This window comes from Phragmites australis, chromosome 1 (assembly GCF_958298935.1).
Source record: "Phragmites australis chromosome 1, lpPhrAust1.1, whole genome shotgun sequence".
In the NCBI taxonomy this organism is placed as follows: Eukaryota; Viridiplantae; Streptophyta; class Magnoliopsida; order Poales; family Poaceae; genus Phragmites; species Phragmites australis.
In genome coordinates, this window is record NC_084921.1 from 20496188 (window position 1) to 20522067 (window position 25880).

Sequence of the window (25880 nt, forward strand, 5' to 3'; positions counted from 1 at the left end):
AGCGCCGGCGGCGAGCCGCAGTCCGAGTAGCCCGCTACCAGCAAAGCCTGCGGCGCTACCACTAGCGCCACGTCCGGGCCCGGTCTCTCGAGGTGGGGGATCTAGTTCTCCGACGCGTCCAGTCGCGCGAAGGAAGGAAGAAGCTGTCCCCTATGTGGGAAGGTCCCTTCACAGTGATCGCTGTCCCGCGAGAAGGTTCTTTCCGGTTGGCGGCAGAGGACAGGCAACCGCTCCCCAACCTGTGGAACATCGAGTACCTGCACAAGTTGTACCCGTAGATGGCCATGCTCGCAGCTCAGGTCAACCAGGCCAGGGGCTTCCCCCCGCCCAAGTTGACCGGGGGCTACCACTAACTGGGTAAGTCACCTAACCTTGTAAAAAAATTGTCAATACAGTATGTATATCAATGTGTAATCATGTGTAAATTTCATTTTTCTGGATTCCATATGTTTAATCTGTCTAGTGAGATGCTCGATTGTGCGAGAAAAGTTCGCTCTCTCATTTTCCCCGCTGACAAAAGAATCCTGATCGGTATGCGCGCGGGCAGTTGCCGCTGGCTTACGTCTGTTGTGGTAGGCTGTGGTGTTCGGTGTCTTGGTAGGCTCCTGGGCACTACCGAGTCCTTGGGCGCCCTAGGTAATCCTATCGCCCGAGCTGCTCGAGTAGTCCGGAGCCTAGGCCCCAGGGGTGGGCTGTCGGTGCTCGGTCTGGTCTGTCATACCCGGGCGCCACCGAACCATAGGACTTCTGGGTTATGCCTCTGCCAGCTCTTGTCCGCCGGTCTGGGTATTCGAGAGGTCTCGGATCAAAAACGAGAGCAGTCTATAACGAGTACCACACTATCAGAGCGCACCAAGCATAGAATTTCTCTATTTTTTTCTCAAGTCACAGATCGACAATCAAAAGCAAAAGCAGCTCGACCGCGAGGGCCTCGGTGCCTAGGTCGCTGCTCGGCCCTCAAGGTCCTCGGGTGGTCCTACCGCTCAGGCTTGAGTGGTCGAGATCGCCTGACCCCGGGCTCCTCATGCGCCCCTTGGTGCTCGGGCGCCCCGGCTGCGGGAACCAAGTTCCCGGGCACCCCGAGCTCGGAGCGCATGCCCTTCCTGGATCGGTTGGCCAAAAGGCTGACAGCTGTCCGGTGAGTGGTTAAATTCAGACGAATTTACATTCAATAATATTTTGTTCCCAAGTCATCCTCGGGGGCCTCGTATTCTAATCTGCCCGGTAAGATGGTCTCCTCGCGCACAAAACCCTGCCGCGTGTCCACTTTTTTCCTAGAATGACAGAACAGTTTGTAGAAAGGTGTACCGTACGTGCGGTGATGTCCGATCGAAGTCTTTCATGGTGGTCGTGATGTTCGGTCCGCTTTTAGGGCCCCGAGCACTACCGAGTCCCTAGGCGCCCTGGGTAATCCTATCGCTCGAGCCGCTCGAGTAGTCCGGAGCCTAGGCCCTAGGGATGGGCTGTTGGTGCTCGGTCTGGTCCGTCCTAAGCCCGGGCACCACCGAACCGTGGGGACTCTTGGTCGCATTCCCGTTCGCGCGTGTCTCCAGTCTGCCGGCTGAGTGGTCGCAAGGTGGAAAAGTGTTTACCGGTCACGGCGTGCTCCGTGCTAGATCGATCTATCTCCCGAGCAAGGAACTTTGTGCCTTTGTCTTTTGACTTAGCCGTTGCGGACTCGAGAGGGCTCGGGGGCTAAACGCACCGAGAAGGACGATCGGGACAACTTCGTTCTCGGGGAAGGAAAGGTCGGGATCGGTCCGACTGAGTACTCCTCGGGGCACCAATAGAAAACATCAAAAACAACATCAAGCACTCAGGAGAATACCGGAGTTGCGAACCCAAAGAAAGGCTTCCATTATATTCACAAAAGAAGGACAAGCGTTTCTGAGGGATCACTCCTATGTTTACATCAAGTCAAAAAGAAAAGAAGAAGGAAAAAGCTACTACAAAAGCCTAGTCGAAGTCGGAGTTGGAGCCTTCGTGGCCGCTCCTCGGGACTAGGGGCGGCGGCACCTCCCGCTTGAAACCGGCCACCACCGCGGCGGCGGTGCTCTGAACTGCCTCCCAGGCGGCCTCCTCCTCGGCTTCAACCAACCCTTCCTGAGCCGGCTCCAGCGGGAAGTTCGGGTCTCGGCTCCGGTAGCAAGCTAGGACGTGTTCGGCCACTGCCTAGGCCAAGCCACGCCCCTCCCGGGCGGCGAGTTCCTGGACGGACCAGGGCAGCGCCTCGAGGCGCTCGCAGACCTGTTGGAAGCCCAGGGCATACCGGCCAGGGCCTCCCACCTTCGTCTCCACGATAAGTTGCCCGAGTTCTGCCACCACCACGGACCGCTGCATCCGCCGGAGGATGTCATCCAGCATCAGCTGCAGGCTGGACCGCGCAACCGAGGCGGCCTCGAGCTCGTCCTTCGCGATCCGCAGCTGTTCCTCGAGCCTCTGGCCCCCGACCGTGCCAGAAGAGCCGGCGCTGGGTGCGTGGCCGACGGCCAGCTTTACCTGCCCCGCCAGGACGGACAAGGCCTGCTCGCAGGCGGCCAGCTCCACCTCGGACTTGGCGATCCGCTCCTCCCTAGCAGCAGTGGCCGCCGCTGCCTCGGCAGCCTCCGACTCCCGGCGGGCCAGCAGATCCTCCCGGGCGCCCAACTCCTCCACCATTATCTCAGCGTCGGTCTCCTGGATCGCGATGTCCTCCTCTCGGCGTTGGAGCTCCCCATCGACGTCCTGGAGTTCCACCGCATAGTGCTGGAGCTCGGCGTGGGTCTGGTCGACTTCGCTTTTCTGGTGAGCTAGATCGGCCTGGAGGGCCTCCGCTGCCCTGTCGCGGTTCCGCAACGCATCCTCCCGCTCCTGCGCCTGCCTCTCCCTGGCAAGGGCCTCGGTAGCCTGCTGCCACGATGCCTCGGCCAGGCAGGTGGCGTCTTCCCGCTCCAGCGCAACCTCTGCGCTGGCGTCCTCCAGAACCTTCCGCTCCCACGCGACCTCCGCGCGGGCCTCCTCCAAGGCCTTCCAGCCCTCCTCCATGGCGCGCCGCTCGTCCTCGTTAGCGGCGCGTGCCGCGGCGAGCCACGCTCTTTCTGCGGCCAGAGCGGCGCGCTCCGCATCTCGTCGCGCCATCTCCTCCGCCACGGCCGCCTCCAGCCGCCCAATCACCTCCCGGAAGCTCCCCAGCACGACCGGGAGAGGTTCGGCGGGCTGGCTGGGCAGCGGCTCGGCGCTGGGTCCCCTGCGAGCCTCCCCTGGGGGGCTCGGGGTCCCCGAAAATTACCACGCGGTCGCCAGGCCCGCGCTCGGCGTGCTTGGGGTGGGCTCGGACGGCGCCAGATGCTCGGGCGGCGACTGCGTCTCTGTCTTGGCCGCCGCGTCTGCCGGCCCCCTCTCGGTCGCCGTGTCCACCGGCCCTAACACGGCCGTCGCGTCCGCCGGCCCTAGCACCGCCGTCGCGTTCGTCGGCCCTATCTCCGCCGCCGCGTCCGCTGGCCCCGGCTCCGCCGCCGCGCTTGCCAGCCCTGGCTCCACCGGTGCGCTCGGCTTGGGCGCGCTCGGCTCGGGGGCTGGCGCCGGCCTCGGTGCCTCCGGCCGCCCCTGGCCCTCAGCGGCACCCGTTGGCGGCCTGCAGGAGAAGGACAAAGATCAAAATCGAAATCCAGAACTTAGTTCGGGCGAAGCACGCCCAAGAAAGAATGAAGCACAAGACTTACGTGGTTGTGGGTCTTCGGTACTGCCATCGTGCTGCCGGAATCCTGAACTCCGGGCTCGATGGCGCCGGCCCAGAATCCTCCCTCCTCCTTTTCCACCGGGGGTTCTGCGGGGCCGCCGCATGGTCTCCGGGCGCCGGATCGGGCCCAAGCCGAACAAGGCGCAGCTCCAGAACCGGGAATGCCGCCCCCGCCGATGGTGACGGCGGGGACTCCGGCATAGGAGTGAAGAGCTGGGGGTGCTTCCCCGGTCCTCCGACACTGCAGCCGCTCCGCTGCCGGTGGTGCCTCCTCTTCCGGTGTGGCAGCTGCTGCCCGCAGCGGCCCCACTGCTGGCCTACGGCTCGCTGCTAGCGGCGCCCGGGCCACCAGTCCACGCCGGACCGCTTACGGCCCCCTCACCGGCCGCCTCATCCAACCCGGGGATCTCAGCGGCCTCGGGACTCTGGCTCCTCGGCCGGTCGACCAACCCCTGGGCGTCGAACTCCGGCAGCTTCGCCTGGATCGCCACCCACTCAGGATTGGCGGAGGGCGCCATTTCTTTCCACGGGAGCTCCGCCCGGCTCATCTCATCCACCCTGGTCACCACTCGGAGCATGCCCCTCAAATCCGGCGTGCCCAGGTCCCAGTCCGCGCCGATCTGGGTCCGGGTGATGTCCTCAAGCCCGGTGTAGAGCCAGCAGGGCCAGGCCCGCTCCCGCAGGGGCGCCCAGCGGCGGCGCAGGAAGTCCGCCACCACCATCACCGAGGTGAGCCCGGCGTCGCGCAGGAACCCGATGCGCTCGAAGATCGGCTCCAGCCGCGCATCCGACGGCGGAGGTACCTCCCAGGTCGCCTTCTGGGGCTCCGCCGCCACCTCCGGCAGGGTGAGACGGTCGTGGGGGTCGACGTCGATGTAGAACCAATCGCGCCGCCTGATGGGAACAGGGGGTCCCGATCTTCCGTCAGGTGGGGATATCTATCGATTTGGTGGAGATTTGACACAAACGATCCGGCTTCCAATCAATAAGATTCGAACCCCGCAATCGCAGCACCACTTCTCCTCGGGTTATCAACCGTGCGCTGCGCGATTGACCTCGCCATGAAGGCTAATCCTTGCCTGCGAATCGAAGACACAAGCAAGAACCAAGAAGAACACAATCTGGAAAATTGCAGATGAATTGATTAAGCTCACAAGTTGGGGTCTCACAAACCGATCTAGCGGCGAACTGTTCTTGACAGATTAACTTAAGCAAAACCCACCCCTAAATGACGGCACGACGGCTGTTTATGGAGACTCTAGGGTCGCGCAAGACCCTCTGGACGCGCCCCTATTGGGCTCCAACACGATACAAGGCCCAAAGAACAAAATACGATGTCGCATCGCCGAGACAGATTCTGGACGTCAACTTGTTCGGACGATTCCCGTTAACTCCAGATGAATTTGAGCCTGATACTGGTGCCATTGGAAGCGTCTTGAAATTATCTTTCCATCCATCTATAGTACGCCCAAATCCGACTCCGTATGCAACCTGGGCGTCCGTTTTAGTGCGGGCTGTTTCTGGAGTCCGAAACAGAAACGAAATCGAATCGGTTTGGGCCTCCATCTTGAACCGGACGTCCGCGCTGGCCCTCCACGCCTCGAAGGCCTTCTCCACGCCCTTGCTGGTCCTCTCCTGTATTCCTAAGTACAATTAAATCATTAGGTAGCAATTTATTCTCAAACTCACAAAAAGAATTGCTTAGGAACGAGTTCACCTGTAAATTTAAGAGTCGAGCGCGAGCGCGAGTAATTGGACCTTGCACAGCAACTTGAGGAGTTTTGTTTGCATCCGTAGGAGGGATGTCCTCATCATCCTCCCCCTCTTGAAAAGGAGTCGTCCTCGACTCAAGCTCATCTTCTTCTCCCAAATATGGCTTCAAATCTAAAATGTTAAAAGTGGGACTAACCCGAAACTCGGGAGGCAACTCAAGCTTATATGCATTGTCATTAAGCTTTGCCAAAATTTTATATGGACCAGCAGCACGTGGCATCAATTTAGACTTTCGCAAATCTGGAAATCTATCTTTTCTCAAATGCAACCACACTAAATCACCTGGTTCAAGTTGAACTTCCTTTCTACCTTGACTACCAGCAATTCTATACTTTTCAGTCATCTTTTCTATGTTCTCTTTAATTGAAGCATGCAATTTCAAAATAAAATCAGCACGCTCCGTAGCATCACTATGTACTCGCTCAGAAGTAGGTAGAGGCAAAAGATCAATGGGAGCACGAGGGTTAAAGCCATACACTACCTGAAAAGGACTTACCTTGGTGGTGGAGTGAGCCGCCCGATTATATGCAAACTCAACATGAGGTAAACACTCTTCCCACAGCTTCAAATTTTGCTTCAATATCGCTCGCAGCATTGTAGACAATGTTCTATTTACAACCTCTGTCTGACCATCAGTTTGTGGATGACATGTTGTAGAAAACAGCAGCTTTGTACCCAATTTGTTCCATAGCGTACGCCAAAAGTGACTCAAGAATTTTGCATCACGATCTGAAACAATAGTAGAAGGCATACCATGCAAGCGAACAATCTCTTTGAAGAAGAGGTTAGCAATATGAACGGCATCATCCGTTTTATGACAAGGAAGAAAATGTGCCATCTTAGAAAAGCGATCGACTACAACAAAAATACTATCGCTCCCCCTCTTTGTCCGAGGCAATCCCAAAACAAAGTCCATAGAAATATCAGCCCACGGAACCGAAGGAATAGGAAGAGGCATATACAAACCCTGTGGATTCAATCGGGACTTAGCCTTTTGACACGTAGTGCATCGAGAAACAAAGCGCTCGACATCACGCCGCATCCTAGGCCAAAAGAAGTGTGTGGACAGCACATCCTCCGTCTTCTTAGCACCAAAGTGGCCCATCAAACCACCGCCATGTGCTTCCTGCAACAACAAGTGACGAACGGATCCAACTGGAATGCATAGACGGTTAGCTCTAAACAAGTATCCATCATTAAGCACAAATTTATTCCATGTACGTCCCTCTTTGCAATTCAAAAGCACATCTTTAAAATCATCATCTCGAGCATATTGTCCCTTAATCGTTTCAAGTCCAAAAATACGATAATCAAGTTGAGACAACATGGCATAGCGTCGAGACAAAGCATCCGCAATCACATTATCATTCCCCTTCTTGTGTTTAATGATGTAGGGAAACGATTCAAGAAATTCCACCCACTTAGCATGTCTACGATTCAGATTCGTTTGGCAACGAAGATGTTTAAGTGATTCATGATCCGAATGAATAACAAATTCCTTAGGCCATAAATAATGTTGCCACGTTTCTAAAGAACGAATGAGAGCATACAATTCTTTATCATACGTGGAATAATTAAGAACAGGCCCATGCAATTTCTCACTAAAGTAAGCAACGGGTTTACTTCCTTGCATCAAAACAGCACCAATGCCAACTCCACTTGCATCGCATTCAAGCTCAAAAGTCTTACCAAAATCAGGAAGTTGGAGTAGCGGCGCGTGAGTAAGCTTGTCTTTCAAAAGAGCAAAAGAATCCTCATGTGGCTGCCCCCAATGGAATGAAACACCCTTCTTGGTTAGCTCATGTAAAGGGGCAGCGATGGTGCTGAAATCCTTCACAAAACGGCGATAAAATCCTGCAAGTCCAAGGAAACTCCGCACTTGTGTCACCGTCGAAGGCGTTGGCCAACTCTGAATGGCATGCACCTTGGCCTCATCCACCTCAATGCCCTGTGGAGTCACAACATAGCCAAGAAACGAGACTCGTTCGGTGCAAAAGGTGCACTTCTCGAGGTTACCAAATAAGCGCGCGGCTCGCAAAGCATCAAAAACAGCACGTAGATGATCAAGATGTTTAGATAAACATGTGCTGTAAATCAAGATATCATCAAAATAAACCCTTCGGGAGTTGTGTGGACACGCGTCCATTCGGCTCCCCGTTGGGCCGTACCGAAGGCCCGGACCAAAAGGACCACCTTCTGAAGACTCGCCACGTGGCGTCCGTGCCGGCTTCGGCCTCGTTCGCGATGAAGGGCCCATCCACAGCTCTGGAACATTGCCTACCGATGGGCCCGGGGGCTACTGTCGGTGTATCAGGAACCGGGGGTCCCCGAATCCCGAGGCCGAGCCATCCATCCGCCACATGGTGCCATCCGCGGGATCTCTCCTGCAAGATGAGAAAAGATTAAGTCCTGGGAGAAGGCGCTCGGGGCTGCGTGCAGCAGCCCCCGACCACTTGGTTCCCCGAGGGTCCGTACAAGAGTGCTAGGAGAGAGTGCTCGGGGCTGCGTGCAGCAGCCCCCGAGCACTCGGTTCCCCGAAGGTCCGTACAAGAGTGCTCTGGAGAGAGTGCTCGGGGAGGTGAACAGTGCCCCTGAGCACTCAGTCCCCCGAGGACAAGGAAAGGCATTCTCTCGAGAGAGTGCTCGGGGAGGTGAACAGTACCCCAAGTACTCGGTACCCCGACGACCCAGAGAGACCCCCAAGGGGCCTACCGGTGAGGTGTTGATCAGCCAAAGGCCCGAGGCTGCATTTAATGAGCGTGCGTGGCCTGACGCCTCCAACTGCTCCCGCCGCGCTCGGCGTCAGTCCCTGCCATGTTTTGGCAGAGAGGCATGGGGTCATTAATTGCACGGGTCCCGTCCCGTGCCATCCGGCTTGTCTCGGGATAACGTCGTAAGGATCAAGGCGTTCGGTCTGCCGCACTGCTGTGGCAGGGGAACAAGACAGGGCGAGCACGCCGGGTTGCTCTGCGACTGCCCGGTGGGCCCTCTCCACGGTGCCCGTTGCCAGGGCATTTATGGTGACGGGTGACCGGGCGTGCGACGTATTTTCCACCCCGGTCACTTTGTTCAGTGGAAATGATGACGCCTTTTCCATTTATGGCATCTCGGAACTCGAGCCCCCCTCCTTCCATTCGGGGCATGTCACGGCCGGCGAGTACTTAAAACAACCGGCAGCACAGAAGCAGGGACGAGCGACGAAAAAAGAGAGACAGAACAAGAGACAAAGAATAGCCCAACAGAGACCAAGAGCAGACACGAAGAACACAGCGCAAGAGAACACCGTGAGGAAGGCTGAGCCCAGTTCCAGCCGAAGAGCAAGGAGCCCCAAGCTCTTAGATAGATCAATATTCTTGTAACTAGCAACATCCTTGAGGGACTTCCTCAGGACAGTTATAGCATCCATACAGGAGTAGGATATTATGCCCCCGTGCGGCCCGAACCTGTCTAAATTCTGGTGCATTTACTTCTTCTTGCACTAGGTCAACACCCCCACCACCGGCCGTTGCATTCACTCCTATTTATTTCTCCGACAAACTTATTCAGGATCATCCCCCTGGCCGAATCTCTAAAAAGGAGTCTCTCGGGATCCCTGCGACTGGAGTTAATCCTCCGATAACGACCATGTTGGGCTAGGAAATTCATTGCGGGTTAATGAATCCGACGGGCCTCTTCAACTTTTCCGCATGGCTAAATTGCATCCTACAGAACAAGTCACTAGTCGTTACTTCTATAGCATACATTGGTAGATATATGAACATAGGGATAGATTATAGGCACTTACAGGCACCAAACGCTTATGAAATTGACGTCGAATTTTTTATGGTGCAACAAAGTGTGCATGTTCTTAAAATCCACCATGAGATAGGAGTCTCCGCTTAGATAAACATTAGCAGGGACAGAAGCAGTGATTATGGAGAACCCTGCGCGACATTCCCTCATGTACCATTCATGGAATTTTCTCATCTCCCATGGACCTTCTTGGAGTTGAAACGATGGCTGAAATGGCTTGCCATGCTCATATTTCTCAGGAATATCCAGTGTAAGTAAGAAATCCATCTGAGAGGTACTTAATGTTTTATCGATTTCTTTTGCGAGATCGCCCTTCGCTGGAGATTCCTAAGTGGATGATGCCTTTGCTTTTGATGAGGTCAGAAGCCACCTCTTCACCAGATCAGGTAGAGTCTTTTCGTATGGGGTAACCATGACAGGGACTCTCCGATGCTGAGGTGAATGTGGTGGAGGCGCAGACGCTAGAGGTGGAGATGCCGGAGTCGCAGACGCTGGAGGCAAAGGTGCTAGAGTCGCAGACGGTGAACCAAGATGCGAAGATGCCTGAGGCGGAGAGGCTTGGCCCTGGGGCGCAGGGGCGGCATTGATGCTGGCGATTGTGACTTCTGACGGCTGAAGATGATATTCCGTCTGGGCCACAGAATGAAGTACGTCCCAATCACTATAATTTGGCGCAGGCCTCGCGAGGTGTAACAGGCTCCCCGTCAACACCGACCTGTGTTATTGTATAAATGTCAGACGGCAACTTATTTCTGCTACACTTGCCCCTTCTTCGTTTCAGCGTAGGCCTAGAGGGACTTGAAGTTTCGGGCACATAGGTAGCGGTGGGTTGTGGCGCAGATGATTGATGCGAAGATCTTTGCACCCTCACCCTTTAGAGAAAAAAAAGGAGAGTTGACATGAACAGAAGATATTCCTCCATTTAAGAATTATAAAATGCATTGACTTAACTAAATACCTCTTCGGCGGGATCTTAGTCGTTGTCACTTTCCCGACGTCGGATCTTCTGATAGCACGGAACAGGGCTCGAGCTATGATATGAGCCCGAGTTTTCGCTGCTGTTGGAGGAGGGCGGCTGATGCGGGCTTGGGCTCCTATTTGACCTCCTACTTGTATCCGCCCCATCTTGTGTCGGGGTGTCCTCTATTAGAAGCGGTCTCTGTGCCAGGGCACCCTCTACTGGGAGCGACCTCTTAGGCTCTATGGTACTTACTCGATAACTGGATTATTGTTACATAGAAATATGCAATAATATTATTTTAGTGGAAAGAAAAGGGATCAATGTATGTGTTTTAAACTTTTGTACAGGAAAGAAAAGGAATCAAGTGGCATTATTATTGAGCCATACTTAATTCAACTAACTATTTCGCTTTTCTTAGGCTACATTTTTTTAAGCAAATTGTTGATAAATTCTAATGACATTTTTGAAGCAATAATTCAATGAAGAATGATTTAAGTTTGCACAAACATGAAGTTTCCATCAAGCATGACAAACATGATGTCAGAGGTAGTTATTGTTGCACACCGTTCTTAAGACAATAAACACACATAACAATAGATGGGTACCATAAATAATTTTCAAAATAGTTCAAGAGATAATTTTGTGAGAGCTATATATATCAATGTAAGAGAACCAAATCAAGGAGTGCTAATACTCTTATTCTTTTAATTCGTCGCACTAACTCAATGAGAGTGGATCATTAATCATGATTACATGCACTGAAATTACAGAACAACGCGTACAGCAACAAAAAAGATAGAGAATTACTCTACTTGAGACATGCTGTTTTTTTGGCAGTATTTTGGTTTTTGCTCATTGGTTTTATCTGAAATACCTTTCAAGCAAAGAAAGCTGGGTCGCAGCTGAAAAGCCGCATTGTTGCAGAGAAACCTGTGGTTGAGTGTGCAAGACTTATTGAAGAATTGGAAAATCAAATTTCTACAATCATTCAAGAAGAAAGGTTAGCTTCTAGCCGTTTCGTGGTAGACTTTTGTTCGAACTATGTGAATAATTTACATCCTTCGAATTTTAGGGAGGAAAGAGATATACGGAAAGCTGAAATGGAAGTCACAAAGGTTAATCTTCTAAAAGTCCCATTTTAGTTTATCAGAAATTAGTTTAAACATTCTGGATGGCTATATATATATTTACACCTTTCTTTGCCATTACATATTTGAATCTATCAGGCAGAAAATATGATAGCTCATAAGGAAGAGATATATTCACGTCCAAAGCGAACCTGGTTTGCTACTGCAAGGGAAAAGATGCTTTTGGCAAAGGCTACTAAAGTAAGTTCATCCTAATTTTTTTTATGTGCTATATATTTGTCCCCTTTTTGGCGAGGTGTTATGCATTTATCTGACGCCAATTGCATTTACAGTATCTTAAACAGCACATATTATTCTTGTGTATATGTATTATATACATGATATTTTATGTCCATAATACTTTTGGTTAACTAGTTATTCCTATATGGATGGCAATAGCATACATACATTGATTAACCAAAACTTCCATACATGCAGTATTAACCAAAACTTCACTTGGGTGACCACTTGTTTTGCATGTGGCATTTCATCGAACATATGGCATTCACAACTGAATTTACAAAGCTTCTTAATCTATTTGCTTCATCACGATGGCCGGCATTACAACCCTACTCTCCCGGCATCACAACGACACGATGGCCGGCATCACAAAGAGAAGAAGGGCATCACACAGCCGGCCAGAGCACCGGCTACGACGGCTCGGCTGGGAGTGGGATGGAGCTACTCACCACGTACGGCTTTGGTAGCGGTCGTCGTCGTGGGGGGGGGGGGATGCGGCCAGAGTCGGGAGGAGCGCGTGCCGGAGAGGAGGTGGCCGGAGTCAAGAGGGAGCGCGAGCCGGGGAGGAGGTCGCCGAAGTCGGGAGGAGCGCAGTGAGGCGTCACGGGTGGAACCTCCTCGTCAGGGGCGGTGGCGTCGCAGGGAGGCGCCTCTTCGTCGCAGATGTGGAGAGCGGCGGCGAGGGGGTGGCGGCATCGGGGAGACGGCGAAGTCAGCTGGAGTCGAGGAGAGCACGTGGCCGGAGTCGCGGAGGAGCGCGGCGAGGGAAGAGGGCAGCTTAACGGCGCACGGGCAAATTTATGTCAACCGCCTGTGAAAATGATTTTTTATTTTTATTTTTGGCAAAACACCAACTTGTTAATATGCCCTAAAGCATATTATTTACTCCATACATGACTTGAAATAAATTAAAGCATAATCTTACATATTGCATACAAAGTCCTTGACTGTGGATACATTTCGAGTAGAATAACGCAAAACATCAACTTGTTTGGTCAAAGGAGGCCCACAATGACATTTTCAGAAACAGTAAAGTTTTCATAAGTTACATAACATCGCACTATTTATCTTGAACTATTTTCCCTACACCATCAAGACGTATGTAGGGCATCACAGATCTATCTAGGGTTGCTTCTACAAGTTTGATCTTTTATGGATCTCCGAAAGATGGTACGTCGTCGAACTGATTGTATTCTTCCTCATCCTTCACATTCTCGACTCCGACAATTCTTTATTTTCCGGCAACAACTATGTGCTTCTTTTCATTCGCGGGGTCGATTATATAGAAAACCTGTGCGACGTGATCAGCGAGTACCCACAGGTCATCTTTGTGCCCTATAAGGCTGAGGTCGACAGTTGTGAACCTGTAGTTGTCCACCGCCACGTCATTTGGGTGTTTGACCCATTTGCACCGAAAGACGAGGATCTGCAGATTCACTCCATAGTTGAGTTCCCAGATTTCATCTATGAACCCATAGTAGGTGACATTTTCCCCTGTTGTGTTATAGGCTTTTGTTCGAACGCCGCTATCTTGGGTCGTGCTCTTCTTGTCTTTTGCTTTGGTATAAAATGTGTACCCATTAATATCATACGCTGGCCATGACATAACTAAACTTGATGGGCCACAAGCCAATATTTTTATATTTTTTTAATCTACAGATTCACCATCCGGAAGATTTTGGTTCTTGAATCATGTGGTGAAGCGACGCTTGTGCTCTTTCAAGATCCAATCATATGAGCGGTCTTGATTTTTTGTGTGTTGCTCATCCAGGTGTTGCTCGACGTACAACGCCACTAACTGGAGCTGCTGCAAGATGGTGAAATGTGCTTCTTCCACTGCTTTGTAATCATGATCGATGAATCTTTTCTTTCCATTGGTCTCTCTCCCAGACAACCTCCCCTCACGTTGAGATACAGGTACACCAATCGGATTAGAATCTTTTATGTAATCAATGCAACACTCAACGACTTCCTCGGTACTGTAGCCCTCGATCATGGAACACTTTGGGTGAGCACAATTCCGTACATAGCCCTTGAAAATGCCCATGTACCGCTCAAACGCATACATCTGATGCAAGAATACAGGGCCCAACGCAATTATCACATTCACGATGTGAACCAAGAGGTGTACCATGATATCGAAAAAGGATGGAGGGAAGCACATCTCAAGTTGGTATAGAGTCTCTACCAAGTAACTATGTAGAGCACCCAGTTTTTCAGCATCGATCACCTTCTGAGCAATTGCGTTGAAGAAGTGACACAACTGTGTGATGACCACCTTTATGTATCTTGGCTTGATACCCCTGATTGCAATAGGGAGCATCTGCATCATCATCACATGACAATCGTGAGACTTCATGCCGATTAGCTTCAAATCTTTCATCGAGACTAGGTTCTTAATATTGGATGAGTAGCCAGTCGGGACTCTCACCCCACGTAAGCACTTGCACAGTGCCTTTTTCTCCTCAGGTGTCAGAGAGTAGCTAGCCTGGGGAAGATAATGTTTCCCATTTGGTCTGTCTTCAGGGTGTAGCTCTAGCCTGATTTCAAAATACACCAAGTCCTTATGTGACTTGATTCCATCCTTTGTCTTGCCTGGTATGTCCAGTAAGAGTCCAAGGATGCTATCACACACATTCTTCTCAACGTGAATGACATTGATGCTGTGACGAACGTCCAAGTCCTTCCAGTAGGGCAAATACTTAAAGAAAATCGGCATCTTCTCCCACAGCATGCTGGTCGGCGTCTCACATTTCTTCCTCTTTTTACCCTTCGGCGGCTTCCAAAAAACAACCTTGATGCTACTGACCATTTGAAACACTAGTGCCCTGCTGCGAGATTTCAGGCCAGTATCTTCCTCAACCGTGTTGTCAAAATATTTCTTCATCTTGCGGTATCTGTGAGTTCTAAGTAAGAACCGTCGATGTCGCGTGTACACTACATTCTGTGAGTACAGAAGGTACACAGACGTGGTTTCATTCAAGCACACTGCACATCCTTGCTTCTCTTTAACCTATTCTGATAGGGAAAAAAGGGCAGGATAATCATTAATGGTAACGAAAATCATGGCTCTCAGCGTAAAGTACTATCGTCTGAATTCATCCCACACCCGAACCCCCTCGTGCCATATTTCGCCATATCTTCCATCAATGGTTCCAGAAACACATCTATATCATTGCCAGGTTGCTTCGATCCATAGATAAGAATGGACAGCATAAGGTAATTCCACTTCATGAATAGCCATGGAGGAAGGTTGTAGATGGTGAGGACCACTGGCCAATTGCTATGTGAGGTGCTCATGTCACCGAAAGGATTCATTCCATCGGTACTCAACACGAACCTTACATTCCTTGGTTCTTCAGTGAACTCTGGATACATGGCATCGAACTTTCTCCATTGGCTAGCATCAGCGAGGTGTCAAAGCTTAGTTCCATCCTTCTTGCACCTATCAAAATGCCAACGCATCAGTTCAGAGTCCCTAGGGTTCGAGTACAAACGCTGCAAGCGGGAGATCACTGGTAGGTACGACATTACCATCGCATGACTTCTTCTCTTCTTCTCCGCGTTGGAAGAAGTGTCTTCTTCGTCACGACCAGCATTACTCTTCTTCTTCTTCACGTTGGCGGAAGCATCTTCGTCCTCACAATCATCATTCCTCTTGTACTGACTCACATTGCACACTGGACATCTATCGAAGGCTTCGTACTCTTTACGGTAGAGGATACAGTGGTTCGGACACGCGTGTATTTTTTGCACATCCAATGACAACGGGTAGATAAGCTTCTTCACCTGATAAGTGGTGATGGGCAAGGAGTTAGGCTTTGGAAGCATGTTTGCCAAGAGTCTCAACAGATCCAAGAAACTCTTGTCGGACCATCCATTACTAGCCTTCAACCTTAGAAGTTCAAGCACCAAATGCAACACCGTAAACTCCTTATCACAGCCCTTCGGTTCCTCATACAAAAGTTCCTTCGATGCCTTTTGTAACGCTTCAAAATTATCTAAATCTCTCGTGTCCCTTAAAACATGCGGTTTTGTGTGGCGCAGCATTTCCTCCAGATCAAAATCAGTATCATCATCCATCATAACATCAGTGTCACCTTCGACTGCTCCCTCATCATCACCATCCACTTGATCAGCAGGGATGTCCTCGTTTGGTTCGCTTGTACGTTGTTCACTGTGATTGGACCAACATTTATAATCCTCAACAAAACCTCTCAAGATCAAGTGTGAATTGATTATGCTTGATTTGTCCCACAATTTCTGGTTCTTGCAGTCAGAACATGGACAGTATATTTCCTTTGTCTTCTTAGTCAAAGTGTCCTTTTCGGCTGCTTCAATAAAAACATAGAATCCTTTGATGTATATTTCTCCATGTCTTGGCGCATCGTACATCTATGCTCTGTCCATCTTTAACTTCAACCACAAAATTAGATATATCAATTAATTAATTTGAAAATCAGAATTAAAAAGATTTTTTTTAAAAAAAAGGGAAAAATGGGCTTGTTATGATTATAATACGTCTACGCAATTGAATCTACATTGGAGCAAATATATGACTCAAAATAATGTGAATTCATACTCTCTCTCTCCCTCTCCCTCTCCCTCTCCCTAGAGATCTAGATCTAGATCTAGAGAAAAAATTCTCATTCATAATAAAACCTCCTAGATGCTAAAAAACATCATTTTATAGCTACATTTTTTTATATAATGTTAGAATCATGTGAATGTATACAATTGAATCAATATTGACAACAAATTTTAGCTAATTCGACGATCTAAATGGCAAGCATCTCTAGATCACATTTAAATCCTCATTAAACCTTAAATCTAAATCTAAACATCAAAAAAATGGTAGATAGGGATGAGATACCCTTACCTTAGATGGATCATCCAAGGAATTCAAAAACAAAACCTTCCCCCCCTATTTTCCAAATCTGCCGCCACCTAGAGCTCTACTATTCGAACAATAGAGCTCTCTGTCTTAATGAGCTCCACGACGGGGACGACACTATTTATAGAGATATTTTCACAGACGATTCATATAAAAAACCGCTTGTGAAAACTAATTTTTACAAGCGGTTCACATAAGGAACCGCCTGTGAAAATACCTTATTTTCACAGGCGGTTCCTTATGTGAACCGCCTGAAAAAATGGAGTTATTTCCACAGGCGGTTCACATAAGGAACTGGTTATGAAAATTAGTTTTCACAGGCGGTCCACAGCCGCACAGGGTTGCAACCACTTTCTCAGACGGTTCGTCTATGTGTCTCAGAAAATAGCTTTTGTAGTAGTGTGTAAAATTTGTTTACCAAAACTTAAAAGATGTCACTCAATTAGGAACTCACTAAGGAACGAAAGTACTAAGAAGCTTCTTACTTTCAGGACGAGAGACGGGTGCGATGGCAAGTAAATTAATCCTATGACACATGACCCCTCATATTTGAGGGCAAGATCTAATTCATGATTTGACACGTGGCATTCCATTCCTCCCTTATTTTTCTCACCATGATTTCTACTAATTCATTCATCACTTGTATTATCAGTTACACCGTGAATTAGATATAGCACTCAAATACGTGATATCGAGTCTCATAGGATTATTTTTTAGAAGGCACTGGTTGCAAGAAGATGCATGCATCTCTTCGCTACACAACATTAGTTTACCATCTAATTTAGACTTGTTGTACCATCTAATCTAGAAAAATGTTACCATATCTGGTGTTTGTTTCTGCATGTAGAGAAGTTGGGCATGTGGCGACGATGAGTGAGTGAACGGCTGAACGCTGGGAAAGAAAGCATTCGGCTCTCGAATCCGTACGAAGACTCGGCAAAGTGCAGTCTCCTTAATTTAATCGGTGATTGATTTTTCGTTGAATCTTTTTTTACATGAGTGCTACGCACTCGACGGAAAAGGAAAGGTAACATTCCTTGAATTACTCCGGTATAGTAATCAAAAGGAAAGGTGGAACTTTAACAAAAGAAAAAGAGAAAAGGAGTACTCCACTCACATTGTCTGACAATAACATGCATTCCGGGTAGGTGGTGTACATGTCACCTTCAGCTGTTGCATCAAAAAGTATAACTGGCCAATTGGGTAGCTTATTGTAAGCTAATATATGAAGCTTTAAGTGCGTAGAAAAGAAAACAAACAGCAGGCCAAAGAGGTGGCATATGTCCTTTTTTCGTAGAGGTGGAAAAGAGTTCAGCGAGACGGTACGAAGACTCGGCCCAGTCTCCTTGGTTGTGGTAGAAGGTTCTTGAACAGATTAACATACTTTGATGCACTCGGCAACTGGACAAACACGAGTACCCTGATACCAAGTAGATAGTACTAGATACGTACGTAGGTGGTGTTTGGTTCATTGTTTTGTAACGTAATCTAATTACGGACGGTAAGCAATTTCATTACACGTATTTGGTTCGTTTGGGGGTGTTATCGCTTACCAAGGAATCGAATACCAGCGCAGTACATATCTGATTCCCTCTAAATCGACTGGTACTCCATTTACGATACGATCACCTCATCTCTGCATCTGGTGGATAGTGACGCCGCAGCTCGCCCCTCCTTACCCCCACGACGCTCGTCCCTCCACCTTGCCGCATGAGTTGGTTCGCTGTGAGCTGCTAGAGCTCCATCATTGCCGAGGTCCAAGTCCTTCACGACGATCTCGCGGCTTCGAGAACCTAGCGGAGAGCACTGGCGTCCAGCTCCCTCCCATAAATCACGAGTATTCTTCAGTACACCGGTTGCTCATCCTCAAATTTGAAGCAATGAGAAGCGAATAGATTCCAAGCCTATTGAATCGAACTCAACTCAAGCCTCCCCTGAATCATCTGACCGAAGGTATATATGAGGCTCTACTGTGAGATTTGTTGTTTTTAAAATAGGGATGCAAAGGGCAATACATCAATCGGCAGTGGAGAGAGTTGCTGGTACCTACTGTAGGTTCCAGCAACGGTCTTGGCTCTCCGCATCGCTCTCCCTCTCACCTGGTACCCAAATCGTTAAGAGTGGAAGCGTTGGTGGGCCGGAAAGAAGGAGGTGATGCTTGGAGCGCGCGAAGCGATGCCAGTAGCAGTTGATTCCTCTCCATCGCAGCAGTTTGAACCAAACAGTCCTAATGAATTTTCATTCCATTCCTATTCACAGTGTATTGTCATACCGATACCGTTTACAATTGCAGAGTGCCAACTATCTTAGATCCACGCTTCTTAAACACTTAAAAAAACTAGATAATATCGACAGATCCTCGTTTCAACATGATAAACTGACAGGTCCATTATTAGCGATGTATGCAACACGGCGAACACAGGAACGGCACTCATGTAGACGTACGTACGTAGCCTTCACTCGCTACAGGGCGAAAGCTGCGGCAGCCGCCGCGGCGCCAGCGGTGCGGAGGATCTGAAAATACAACTGTGGGTTAGCTAGGAACGCGGCACGGGAGATAAGGAAGCCGGCGGCGCCAGGAGCCTTCATGGCGGCGGCCGCCCCGGCGGCCCCGGCCGCCACGGGCCAGAGAAAGTAGGCCCCAATGGCGCCCCCAACGAGGCTGAGTCCTGCGGCCACCACGCTTGCCTTGTTCACCATGGCTAGCTTCTGATGGAGCTCAGCCAGCTTTGCCTGCAACACGGTTTAGGAAGAAGAAGGACGACTCAGTCACTGGGATAAGTGTTATTGGCGAGAGGGAAGAGCTTGCTGGGGTCTGTTTATGTAGAGGAGGAGGCCATGTGGTCACGAAGAGAGTGAGCGCACGATGGTTCATGTCCGTCGGGGAGTCCGTACGATGGTGCTTGGCCTAGGCTCCTTTGATCAGTGATTGTGGTGGGGCCCAAGTCCTAAAGCGATTGACTAGCCCCAGAAGCAACGACAACGATGTACTACAGCATTACTTCACTACTAAGCAAAATAAATGTTAAAGAGGAATTTTACGGTGCACTGCTCATAGAGGAGTGAAAGTACATATCAGACTTGATCCTCAATTTCATACATGCGTTTGTGCTTATCCTGTATATCTAGTTAACCATCTAGCTTAGCATAGATTAGGATTTTATTTGGCACAACTTCAGATCCGATATCTATATTGAATATGGAGTTTGTATAATAAAATAAAGTGATTTAAATATTTATTTTTTATTCAAAATAAAAACCAGATAACTCAATTAAATACCCTCAATCCACTCGCAGTTTCAGATCCTGAAGTTTTTGGAGCTAGATATGACCCGCTCGAAAAAAAAATCTAGTATATGGATCCGCCTAACAGCCCCTAGATCTCTCCCTGATCTTTTGGGTTGTTACAACCGTGTACATCACCTTGTACTATATATGCCTACATGCATCAATGAATCAAGTGCAGTGTGATTCTTCAACCATCTCACCCTAACAAACTATCGATCCTTTCCCATCTCCTGTGCCTCTGGTGTGCAAGTTCCCGTGCCCACCATCCAGCACAGCTCCATGGCCGACGATGCCCACGATCCCACCGCGACACTCATCGTAGCCATCGTTGCCGACCTCAACCTGTCAATCCTGCTTCCGCTCTCTCCACCATTAATGTGCAAGCGCACATTCCCTTCTCTCTAGAGATGCATCCGCCGAACTACACCCGCTGGCGTGAACTCTTCCTCGCGCTTGTCGGCAAGTTCGGTGCCTCGCGCCACATCGATGACACAATAGCACCTAACCCTCCTGACGTGGCCTGGCAGACAGTCGACTATGCCGTGCTCTCCCTCCTCTATGCCACTGTCTCTGAGGAGATCATGGCCATCGTCCTCAAGCCCGATGCGGCCACCTACGCCATCTGGCACGAGATCGAGGGCCTCTTTCGGGACAACAAGGTGTCGCACGCTTTGTCCCTTGAAGTCGAATTCCACAGCTTGGCACAAGGTGACCTCTCCATCCTCACCTATTCCCAAAAGTTTATGACCTACGCTGATGCTCTCGCCAACATCGACCAGCCAGTCCCTCCGGACACTCTCGTCCTCACCCTCCTGCGTGGCCTCAATGACCCCTTCCGCAACATCGCCACCATCATCAAGACCAAGACACCTTTCTCCTCCTTCCTGGAGTCACACTCCATGCTGCTGCTTGAGGAGGCTGATCTCAAGATCGCTCGCTCGAACACCTCCACAGCCCTTGTCACCACCAACTCCGGCTCTAGTGCACAGGTGTCCTCCAAGTCGTCCTTCACGAGCAGTTCTTCTGGCGGCTCCACCAACACCCATCGCCAAAAGGGTAAGGGCAAAGGAATCACCGTGGCGGCAACGGCGGTGGACGACACTCCTTTGGTGGCACTAGCACCCAGGGCAGCGATGGTCGTCTGGCGTCCCGGCTGCTACAACCATCCAGTGGCCTAACCCATGAGCTGGTTCCTTCCAGATGTGGCCCGCTCCCTTAGCTGGGCCTAGTATCCTTGGATCATGACCTGCTGGACCGACCCAGGTCTTCTTCGCATTGACACCATAGGGCCTAGTCTCTGTCGAGGCAACCATGCAGTTGTCGTCTGCTATGGGACAGGCGCCTCAGCCATCCTGGGACTAGGCACAATTGGTGCAAGCCATGAACGCCATGTCCCTGCAGCCTCCTGGCAACGCCATGTGGTACATGGATTAGGGCGCATCTTTGCATCTCACCGTCGACCCCGGTACCCTCTCCCCACCAATCTCAACACCCTCTCCTCTCGTTTCAAAAATTGTTGTCGGTAACGGTTCCACTCTTCCCATTACCACTACCGACAATACTGTTTTTCCTACTTCATCACGATAACTATTGCTCTCTAATGTCTTAGTTTCTCCCAAACTTATCACCAATCTAATCTCTGTTTGTAAATTCACCATCGATAATTCTTGTTCTGTGGAATTTGACCCCTTTGGTCTATCTGTGAAGGATCTCCGAACCAAGGCCGTGATTCATTGGTGCAATAGCTTCAGTAGCCTCTACTCATTCTCATCGGCGCTCACATCAGCATCAACGTCTAAGCCACCTCGGCGACCAAGCTTTTTTCTCGTTTACATTCTTCAGATGCCATTGCTTTAGGCACAAATAAACCTGCCACGCCTTTGTGCCATGCGTGTCAGCTGAGATGTCATGTTCATCTCCCTTTTTCAAAGTCTTTGTCACAAACTAGCAAGCCCTTTGAATTGATTCATTGTGATTTATGGACCTCTCCTGTCACTAGCATGTATGGCTTTAAGTATTATTTGGCTTGCCTTGTTGATTTTACTCATTATTTGTGGACTTCTCTTCTCAAACTTAAGTTAGACACTTTTCTCACTTTGAAAAAATTCAATGCTTATGTGACAACTTAGTTTCATTCTCACATACAGAACATCCAATGCGACAATGACTGAGAGTTCAACAATAATGCCTATGCCTGCTAATGGGCACTAACCCAACCCAAACCCAACTCCACCCACACAACACAGCCCAAGAAATCCAACCCTACCTACCCCAAAGAACAGCTATCATAGACCAACCCAACCCAACCCACCAATTTTTCTCACCCAACCCAACCCAACCAAATCTTTGAAATGGGTTCAACCAATTCCCCAACCCATTCTCCAACCCATGGCTGAGGAACTACCAAACCCACAGGCCACGGCCCAATGCGAGTGTGGCACTGCTGCAGGTCGACAGCTAAGGATAAGGGGTCTCCTGAGTCCTGACTCCAGAGTCCTACCACAGCAAACCTAGGGGGCGGCTTCTTGGGCACTCGGCTTCTATGATGGCGGGCAGCAGCGGCCACTTCTATGTGGTGCCTCACCCTCCTCGTCTCCCCCTCGCTGAAGCGACGCCACTTCCTCCCGAGCTTGCTGGCCTGTTTGTCCTAAAGAAATTCTCACACCACATCCAAGAAAATCATCTTCGTCAAATACACGCGAGTGCTGGTCGCGACCTCCTTCCATTCAAGCGAGGCACTCCACTTTCCTCTCTTGCAGTCCTCCTCCTCTTTCCCTTCCCCTTGAAGTCTTCAACTGTATCAGCGTGGAGTCAAGATCCATCCGGACCTGGATTCATTTCTTCTTATTCTTGGTAAGGGAGCCATAGCTTGATGGGTGGTTTGTCCCAACTTGTAATTTGAGTTCTGTGCTGCAAGATTTTTGCTTTGCTACGAGAAATGAGATCCAAATCTTTCTTACTATATGGAGGGGCACCACAGTGTTACGTCCAATTTGTCGCGGATCTTTTTGCTATGTGGCAAGGGTACTAATAGCGCTCTGAGTTTTGATCCTTGACATTCTATTCGTATCAACAAATATGAACATTGCTTTCTTACCTTTTTTGATGTACCTTTATATTTTTATTTATACTTTTTCATTAAGCATTGTTCCCCTTATCTGTTCCCAAATTTAGCATACTTGTTTAGTGATGTTTGATGAAAATTGTTCTTATGAATGACTGTGAGTACAAGACGCGTCACACGATGAAGAGTTTGTGTATTTGAGCGAATATGCAGTTTTCTATTGGCTCGTGGTTTTCTATTGACCAGAGAAGACCCCGACGGCATCGCTATGCCCCAATCTGCTCGGCCTTCGCAGTGCCGCCGCTTCTAGAGCTAGTTTGTCGACTCTTACGATTGTGTGAGGATGGGGCGACGACCCATATGGGACCCATGGGTTGAACCCATACGAACCCGCAAAGACAGAACCCATTCCAACCCTACCTAACCCGCTTTCCCTGCAAACCCAACCCAACCCAACCTGATAGGTATGCAAACCCACTCCCACCCATCCAAAGCAAACTTAACTGTCAACCTAACTCAAAAAGTCTATTTGAACCTGACCTATTAGCATGCCTAACAATGCAGCATGCTCCTTCCTTCTTTCTCTTAGCATTCAACTTCGCCTCTCGTGCCCTCACACCTTTCAACAAAACGGTAAAGCCGAACCGTCATTCGGACTACAAATAACATCATGCGCTCCTTGCTGTTCCAAGCATCACTTTCTCCATCATTTTGGGTGGAATCTCTACACACAGCCACATACCTTCTCAACAGACACCCAACATAAACCCTCAACCACTCCACACCCCATCATGCCCTTTTCGGCACTCCTCCTACATATAGTCATCTCCAGCTTTTTGGGTACCGATGTTATCACAATCTATCCGCCACCATCCCACACGAGCTTGAGTGCATTTTTCTTGGGTATCTGGCTAATCATAAGGGCTATCGATGCTTGGATTTATCCACCAATCACATTGTTATTTCGAGACACATCATGTTCGAAGAACTCACCTTTCCCTATGCCTCAAAATCCACCCCTACACCCTCTACGTACTCATTTTTGGATGCAAATGATGAACTCCCCACCACTTTGGTGCCGCTCATGCCCTCCGCGCAATCATCGACCACTCCTTCATGTAGAGTCGACACATTTGTGACAACTGCACCTGCCGGCAACGACACCTGGTGCTGTCGCGCCCTCCCGCACGGACTCGAACCTACCAACTTTCGATCCTGCCGCTCGATCCAAACCTACAGCTGGGCTCTCTCCGTTCACGTCTGGCCCTTCCACGACAGTGCCTGGGCCTCCCGAGGCTTTCTCCAGAGCGGAGCATGTCATTCTAGCAATCGCACCTGCCGGTCACTTTGCGCCCGCTGTACCTGCCGCACACGAGCCAGAAGTGGCTCATTCTGCACCACCTCCAGCTCCTAGCTCCTTGACCGCCCATGTCATTCTTGTGCTGCCAACGACAAATGCCCACCTAATGGCAACATGGGGCAAAGACGGTCTTCGAGTTCCGAAACCCATCTTTGATCTCCAGGTGTATACAACCAAAGGTCTCTCTCCACTGCCCAAAACGTACCACAACGCACTCAATGATCCCAACTGGCTCTGTACAAGGCCCGATGGGTCTTGCGTGGCTTCTCGCAGCAATCGAGTCTCAACTACGACAAAACTTAAGCCTTGTTGTCAAGCCAGCGACCATCCGAGTCATTCTCTCGGTTGCTGTCTACAACAATTGGCTGGTGCATCAGTTGGACGTCAAAAATGCCTTCTTGCATGGCACTCTTGATGATACCATCTACTGCCAACAACCTGCCAGCTTCGTCGATCTGACTCGTCCCCAGCATGTTTGCTGCCTCAACAAGTCCTTATACGAGCTCAAATAGGCTCTGCACACCTGGTACAGTCGGTTCCAGACCTTCATTCTATCCATCAATTTTCACATCTCCAAGTCTAACCCGTCCTTGTTCGTCTACTCCAACAGCAACGAGATGGCATATCTACTTTTGTATGTGGACGACATCCTACTAGGCCTCCAGCATGGCCCTTCTGCACCAGGTCAACTCCTCACTGCGTCGTGAGTTCACCATGACAGACTTGGGCTCGGTACACTACTTCCTCGGCATCTCTACTCGTCGCACATCCAGCGGCATTTTTCTCTTGCAAGAGAAGTATGCTATTGAAATTCTGCAACGTGCTAACATGTCGCAGTGCAATCCGTGCGCTACACCCATCGAAGCTCAGCCCAAGCTCCCTACTGATGCAGGTGACCCCGTCAGTGACCTAACTCTCTATAGAAGTCTCGCCAGCGTGCTCTAGTATCTCACTTTCTCCCGCCCCGACATCGCTCATGCCATTCAGCAATTTTGTCTCCACATGCATGATCCTCAGGAGGCAACACTTCTTGCTGCTGAAGCGCATACTGAGGTACATCAAATGCACCATTGGCCATGGTCTCAAGCTGACCTGTGGCTCTGCCAGTGATCTTATTGTATACAATGACGCCGACTGGGCTAGTTGCCCTAACACTCGACGTTCCACCTCAGGCTATTGTGTCTTCCTCGGTGACAACCTCATCTCATGGTCATCCAAATGGCAACACATCGTCTCCTGCTCCAGTGCTGAAGTGGAATATCGTGGTGTTGCTAATGGGGTGGCTGAGGCATGCTGGCTATGCTAATTACTCAGCAAACTCCATCACCCACTCCGAAAGGCCACCATCGTCTACTGCGACAACATCAGTGCCGTGTATCTCTCCACCAACCCGGTTTAGCATCAAAGAAGCAAACACGTGGAGATTGACTTGCACTTTAATTTGTTCGCGAGTGTGTCGCTCTTGGTGACGTCCACGTTCTTCACATCCTGATGACGCTCTAGTACGCCGCCATCTTCACCAAAGGGTTGCCAATTGTCATCTTCACGGATTTCTGGTCTAGTCTCAATGTCCACTCTGCTCCCAGTTGACACTGTGAGGGACTGTTGGAATATAGTTGTATATGGCGTACATGAACTTGTGCTTATCCTGCATATCTAGCTA

The 25880-nt window shown here is 49.8% G+C and overlaps 1 protein-coding gene across 1 annotated transcript; it reads left to right on the top strand.

Annotated features, from left to right (window-relative positions):
• Positions 1-20200: 20200 nt before the first annotated feature.
• On the top strand, positions 20201-20971 carry LOC133883373 (uncharacterized). The gene has a single exon (XM_062322692.1). It carries the CDS (start codon positions 20201-20203, stop codon positions 20969-20971), a length of 771 nt encoding a protein of 256 aa, XP_062178676.1.
• The last annotated feature ends 4909 nt before the right edge of the window (positions 20972-25880 follow it).